A 7,533-nucleotide genomic window follows, 5' to 3' on the forward strand; every position below is an offset into this window, starting at 1 on the left:
TATTTGTCACTGGACTCAGCTTTGTACCTATCACTTCTTCTGAATGGCCTCTTGTTGTTCTTTTCATTCTTTCTGAACAGCTTCTTCATCTTTCTTGTGAACATGGCCATTTCCTCATCATCTGATGAATGAGCTTCGGTTGAGTCAGCTTTCATGACAAGTGATTTTTGTTTCTTGTCCTCTGACTTTTCTTTTGCTTCAAAGTTTTTCATCAAGATCTCATGAGTCAGCAGAGATCCGATCAGCTCATCATATTTATACGTGGTCAAGTATTGGGCTTCCTCCACATCCGTTTTCTTAGCTTGCCAGCTCTTGGGCAGACTTCTCAAGATTTTCTTCACTTGCTCTTCTCCAGTGAAGTTCTTGCCGAGTCTTTTTAGCTCATTTATGATGTTGGTGAATCTAGCGTTCATTCCAGAGATGTCCTCATTGTCGTTCATCTCGAACAGCTCATATAATCTCATATGTTGGTTCACCTTTGATTCCTTGACCTTGCTTGTACCTTCATAGGTTACTTCAAGCTTTTTCCAAATCTCATGTGTTGACTCACACCCTGAAATTTTATTGCACTCTGCAGCATCTAGAGCACAGTGAAGCATATTGATAGCCGAAGCATTATTTTGTAATTTTCTTAGGTCATCTTATGACCACTCAGTTTCACTCTTAACAACTTTCTCATTGTTAACAGTTTTATAAGGCACATATGGGCCTTGAACTATTGCAAGCCATGCACTCATGTTTGTGGCTTGAATAAAGTTCTTCATCCTATTCTTCCAGAATGTATAATTTGAACCAACGAATAGGGGAGGCTGACTAATTGATAATCCATCTGGGAGTATCTGTGTTGTTTGGTTCCCGGGAAGGAAATGAGTGCTGTTCTCAGCCATTTATCGGGATCAGCTCAAGATTGTTAAATCTTAGAGTAGTGAGCTATATGGCTCTGATACCACTTGTTGGTCCCTAGTGATTAGTTCCAATGGGGGGGTTAGGAACTAATGCAACTTTTTCGTTTTAATTACGCTGACTTAATTCAATTCTTAGAGTTTCGCAACTCAGCTTTTGGTCAACGCGGCCGAGTGAGGTGTAAGACGGCTTTAGTCAGATATTGACTAGAGCTGTTTTACTTGTGAGTTGGGAAATGACACTCTTTATGGTCAGCTTCCAACTCAGCACTTTGATTTACTCAGTGTCAGTTTAAACAATTTATATACTGAGTAAATATAGCAAGCAACACATATAGTTATATATATGAAAAGAGAGTTAGAGATTACTCAGCACGACTTATCCTGGTTCGGCTCTTCGCCTACGTCTAGTCCCCAGAATCCCTCCGGGCTTTTTAAATCCAATACTGAGCTCTTTAAAGGTAGAGCTCAAACCGTTTACAAGGCAGTTGAATATGCAAGAGTACCGTCCTCTATTCGTCTACTCAACTCCTACTAAGTGCTATAACCCAACACTTAGATTTCTCTACCGCTGAGTACTTAAAACCGAGTACTCAGCACCACTCTCTCAACTATTACAATTGATACAAAATTGTTCCTTTCAGATGAAGAACACTTTAGATGATTACAAAATCAATCTAGCTTTTACACATGAATAGAAATTTGGTGTAAGATCTCTTTCTTGTTTTGGTGTGCTTTTTGTATGTATTTTTTTTTTGATAAAACGGCAAAGGATCCAAGAATGAGCTTGTTCTTTTATAGTTGAAGTCTGAGGTCTAATGATTTGAATCTAGAACTATCTGTTGGATTCAAACGGCTTCTTCCGGCGACAAGTTCTGGTCAGCTTCAGATTTGTAGGCCAATCCTATCGTCTGAATTCCGCAGGCGTCAGACTTGTCTTCTTCTCGTAGGTTTTGTCTTTTTGTGCCAGTTTGTCTTTTAGCAAAAGAACAGTTAACCCATGCATCTCGAAATTGGCTTTTGCGTAATCTTAAGGTTTCTATTATTGGTGCAGACAGTTGTCAGATCTTTGTTTCTAGCAAACAGATCATCCGCGCGGTCCTGAGGATTACTCAGCTTGACTTCGATAGTCGTTATCCTTGATTGTTGCTAATTTCGATACTGAGTTCTTTTTCACTCAGCTTACATGGTCAGCTTCGTTCTGCAACATATGATTCTTGGGAAGACTTCTCTACTTTTGATACTGAGTTCCGTTCCACTCAGCTTTGTTGATTGGCTTGATCTTCAAGCTTCTGTTCTGAAGATGACTTATCTTCTATCACGCTGAGTTTCACTTCACTCAGCTTGTGCTGTGTTCTCATGCTGACTTCGTCCTGTCTTACTTTTTATTTCCATTTACATTTATATGTATACTCAACATTAAACAAACATATTAGTACAATTAAATCAAAGCACTTAAATTTAATTGTCCCTTAATCATGGGTTAACTTAAATAATTTTGTCAAATCAAAATCATGTGTAAAGGTGTTTCAACAATTTCTTGTGTGTTTATTAATTTTTGTATAGAGATTATGATTATTACTTTGATTATAGCGATTTGGTGCATTGATATGTATTTAGGCCTCTTTCTAGAATGATGAAATGATGTATTGAACCAATTAAGTAATCAACATTTGGTTTCGAGGATTCTGATTTCTTCGGCATCTACAGCTTCACAATGGGGGCTTATTCACACGATCTTAGCTTCACTTTCTGTTAAGATATTATAGGTGCTCAGGATTTTGTTCCTAACGTCCATTTACTCGGGATGAAGTTACATGCAACGTTGCTTGCTTTTATTTTTATTTATTTAGTTTTGTAGATTAAGAAACTTGAACTGATTTAGTATATGACAAGAAAAAATCTATCTATACATTTATTGTCTTTGTTATTTGGAGTGGTGACTTTTTCTTGTCCTCGTAGCTGAGTCCGTAGTAGATTTTTCTTACCTATATCAATGACCATATCCGAAGTTCTGTGAGGTATGATTTTTTTTTCTCTGTTTATTCACTCTTGATATTTCTCAATTTAAGGTTAAATTTAATCACTAAGATGGCACCTCTGATTCCGATATTTGTTGATGTGGTTGCAGATGAAAGCGTAGAATTTAATAGAGAGGGCAAAGGAGGAGATTCAATCAGCTATTTAATTTTTTTTTCTTTATGCTTGGAACTCAATCTCAATGGATTCTAGTTCAATATCTATTTTACATTTGATTCTTCCTCAAAAAAAAAAAAAATTCCAAAGAGATGACATATATACTAACTTCATGTTGATTTTTGAGGGTTTCTTATAGAGTTAATAAGAAATAATAGGTAATGATAAGTAAGCACTTTGGAGATGGTGGGTAAAATTTTATATTTTGGTTCCGATTTGGAAACAATTAAATTTATGGGAAGTCTTAAGAATTTTGGAAAAGTATCAATTTAGTCTCGACCTACAAAAAAAACACTATCTAAACCTCAACGTTTGCGAAATGATGCAATTATAACATTGAGTAATGGAAGTTTGAGCTAAATTTGTACAATTTCATAAAGATTGAGACGTCAAGTTCCGTTACATGAACCTTTATTTATTTGTTGAAAAATTTAATTCAATTAGATTGGAAGTGGTTGGATGGAAAGAAATATGTTAAATTTTCAGATTCTTCTAAACTTGATAAGTGGAGTTAAAATGATCAAAATATTCATAACAGAATCAAATGTCTCAGAAATCACTCTTCTTTTTCTTCTTACTGATTCCACTTCTTGTTCTTGGCAGTTCCATCAGCATTTACACCATTAAATTTGTCCAATTTTCTTCTTCTTTTCTGATTCACCCTCCTCCTCTGTAGCATCCTCCACCATATATAGCTTCATCATTCTTTGATTTCTTCTTCTGTTTCCATTTCAACATCTGCAGCTAGCACCCATATATATACATACATACATGATCAATCAAATTAAATTAAACAAAAGCTTTAGCACTTGTTATTTTCCACACCGAGTGCATTTTTTATAGTATATTTAAACAAAAACAACTAGAAATACAAACCAAAGAACAAGACACCATATGGATGCCTCACCAAAATTGATCAGAGCCATTGTATTTACATGAGCTTTATAATAATCTAAAATGATACCAACAGACAAAAATGAAAACACAAGAGAATCTCTTCAGCCCAATCATCAAAACCCATGAAAAAGCAAGCCAATAGATTACATTAGTTACACTTTTTTTTTTTTTTTTGTAGAAAATAGATGAAAAATGCAGTTCTAAAATAAAGATTACAGCTAAAAGAACATTCGGTTGCAAACTAGATAATCAAGGACGTGTGGTCGCTTCCATCTAGTTTCACGATTAAGATACTCATCAGCATCAAACAGTCGCCTCTCTCCACTATAGGAACACGGGCTAGGAGAAACATCAACTCCATCCATTTCATACAGCCCAGTGTTCGTATCATCGTCAACGGGATGCTCAGCAGCCTAAAGAGTAAAAAACGTATACAAAATTAAGCTTAAATAGGCAGTATGGTAGGAATCACATAAACAATGCACATCAAATAACTGTCATCACTGCAATTGAAATCCAACCTTCTTCTCTGCATGACTGATGAGTGGCTCTGAAAGGACCACAAATCTTAAATCTAGTTTAGTCAAAACAATTGAAACTGAGCCAAAAACAAATCCAACTGCATGATAGACTAAAAAGAAATCCAACTGCATGATAAACCAAGTGCCAACAACCTGCATGATAAACTAAAGTGTGAGTTCAGGTACCTTGATGTAATTTACTCTTAACTTTTTTCGTATCTTTGGTATGATTTGAAGGGGTTCAAATAAAAGCCCTGTTGTCTGTAAGGTTGTTGTGAGGGAGAATGGTTTAATATTGAAACAGATTGCTACAAATGTGTTGGTCATTATTCCTAAGCATGCTACTGCAGAAAGTTTAGGTGAGTTCAGACCTCAAAGCTTCACCAATAATGCAAGCATTTAGATTCATGTGTCCCCAAACAAAGAAGCTTTAGGACCAATCAATTTAAAAAGAATCATTAAGAAATCACATTTGACATTTGGTACTAAATATAAGATTAAAGGAGTCCCAAAAGCAAAATTTGTAAAAACAAATCCAACTAAGTGCCAACACAATCTGCTCCAATAAGCATTTAACTCAAATGGAAGGAAAGAAATAGGAAGATAGAGTCATACCTCAGGAACCGACATCGAGCACCCTCCAGAGGAACGCCTTCGATCAGCGGACTCAAAGAATTGAAGATCATGGAAGCTAACAACAGGAAACCCTCCAGATCCTCTGATCGTGGTAACAAACCTCCCATCCCTCCTCAACGAAGAACGCCTTCGATCAGCGGACTCAAAGAATTGAAGATCATGGAAGCTAACAACAGGAAACCCTCCAGATCCTCCTCTGATTGTGGTAACAAACCTCCCATCCCTCAACGAAGAACGCCTTCGATCAGCGGACTCAAAGAATTGAAGATCATGGAATCTAACAACAGGAAAACCTGATCCTCCTCTGATTGTGGTAACAAACCTCCAATCGCCTGACAAGTCATCCCGAGGCGCATCTAGAAGACGCCGAGCAGAAGAGGTCAGACTAGAAGAATCAAGCCTCCCTTTGGCATCGCCTGAGAATCCATCCCTGGGCGGATGGGAGAATCTACAGAGACTCCGAGCAGAAGAGGTCCGACTAGTATCAGCGGTGAAGGTTTTACCAATGGGCGTCCGTTTAGTGGTGGACTTGAAGGCTGAAGTGGCCATCCCGAATTGAAATCTGATATGAATTTGATTTACAGAGAAAGAGAGATGATGATCGAGAAGAGTGGAAGACAAGATTGCACAGTTACAGAGAAGATTGAAATCTGATTTAGAGAGGAAAAGAGCTCGCAGGGAGATGATGATCGAGAAGATTGCACCGTTGCAGAGAAGATTGGCGGGCAGATAAAAAGCGCAGGAAATTCGAAAATGGGAGCCGTTCTCACAGTTTCATAACTACTTATTACTAATACGCCTGAATTGCCTGACCGACCCTAAAAATTGCCTTTCACATTTTTTTTTATTTTGATAAAACCCTATAATAAATAAATAATGTGTTAAAGGTAAATTCAAATTTAAATAAACTCTGGTCGAATCACTTAATTGGCCGATTTTAGAGCTCCGACATTTGTCCCTCACTCACTTCCGATCTGAAATTTACCGGAATTAATATCAAAATGGCGATTAAAGTTAGCAGTTATGATCAATTTAATCCAAATCGAACTTCAAGTATTAATTCAATTTTCAAATTGATAAATTAAAACAAATTAATCCAAATACCATTATTATTAATCGCTAAAATGTATAATTTGCTAAAATTTATAAAAGTGCATGAGTTGAAAAACAAAATGCATAAACATCCATCTATTACGGATGAAAGCAACACTCTCTAGTTAAAGATAGAGAGATAGACAAGAACAAAACAATTCTATAAAGAGTGGTTGTTGGTCGGGGTGCGCTAGTACCCTTTGCTTCTATCACTAGATCAAGTAACAGTCTCGTCTCATACATGGTCATTCCTTGCCTTTTAGAGGCCCGGGGCGAGATGAAAAATTTAGACCCCTCATATATACATTCTACTTTTTTTTTTTTTAGTTGGAGGCTAGATGAATTTTTATTATTATTATTACAAGGGATAAGGTGCAAATTTAGTCATAATTATTACAAGAGAACAATTAGCATTCACGCATAAAATAGTGCAATTTTCAGCCTAACGTTTATCCGTTGGTACAGTTTCAAGCTTAATTGACGAAAATGAGGTTTTTTATGTGTAATTTCAAGTTCTATCCCCGCTCCAACCTCCACCGTATCGGTCACTCGATATTGTTTGAAGTTGTACATTTTATGTTAATGAAAAAAACTCATTTTTAATTAACTAGAAAATTGCAATGTTTTCTACATGTAAGCTAAATTAGTAGTGTAGTAGTAATAAGGAGTAAATTACACCGATGGTACCTGAACTTTACCCTAATTTTACACTTTGATACCTAGATTACATTTTGTCTCAAAAATATACCCGAAGTAACAATGACCGGACAATTAAGTATATTTTACCGGTTAATGGTCGGTCAATGCGATTTTGACGAGTAAATTACACTGATGGTACCCGAACTTTACCCGAATTCACATTTTGGTACCTAGATTTCATTTTGTCTAAAAAAATACACTTCAAGTAAAGATGACTCAATATTTTAGCATATTTGACTGATCGGTGATTGATCAACCTGAGTTTGACCATTTTAAATGAAAAAAATTGAGACCAATCATACACTCAATTAACATAAAATTATAATACTGTCATTCAGCTCATAAATGAGAATATTATAATTTTATGTTAATTGAGTGTATGGTGAGTCCCAATGTTTAGTTCATGTTACCCGGTTACTAACCGATCAAATGAACTAAACCTTTCAGTCACCTTTACTTGTGTTATGTTTTTAGGATAAAATAAAATCCAGGTACCGAAGTGTGAATTATGGTAAAGTTTGGGTACCATTAATGTAATTAACTCATGAAACTCGCGTTGACCGGTCATAACCGGTAAAAATGTACTAAAT

The 7,533-nt window shown here is 36.1% G+C and overlaps 1 protein-coding gene across 2 annotated transcripts; it reads right to left on the reverse strand.

Moving 5' to 3' along the window:
- Window positions 1-4,147: 4,147 nt before the first annotated feature.
- LOC136231363 (uncharacterized) lies at window positions 4,148-5,916 on the reverse strand. 2 transcript variants are annotated; one of them, XM_066020749.1, is made up of 3 exons: window positions 5,132-5,916; window positions 4,517-4,669; window positions 4,148-4,408 (listed from the first exon to the last, which is right to left on the reverse strand). In XM_066020749.1, the coding sequence occupies exons 1-3, from the start codon at window positions 5,699-5,701 to the stop codon at window positions 4,214-4,216; spliced, it is 918 nt and encodes a 305-aa protein (XP_065876821.1). In that variant the 5' UTR covers window positions 5,702-5,916; the 3' UTR covers window positions 4,148-4,213. The 2 variants fall into 2 exon arrangements, with proteins under 2 accessions (XP_065876821.1, XP_065876829.1); XM_066020757.1 differs by lacking the exon at window positions 4,517-4,669.
- Between the last annotated feature and the right edge of the window lie 1,617 nt (window positions 5,917-7,533).

This window comes from Euphorbia lathyris, chromosome 1 (genome assembly GCF_963576675.1).
Source record: "Euphorbia lathyris chromosome 1, ddEupLath1.1, whole genome shotgun sequence".
Classification (NCBI taxonomy): domain Eukaryota; kingdom Viridiplantae; phylum Streptophyta; class Magnoliopsida; order Malpighiales; family Euphorbiaceae; genus Euphorbia; species Euphorbia lathyris.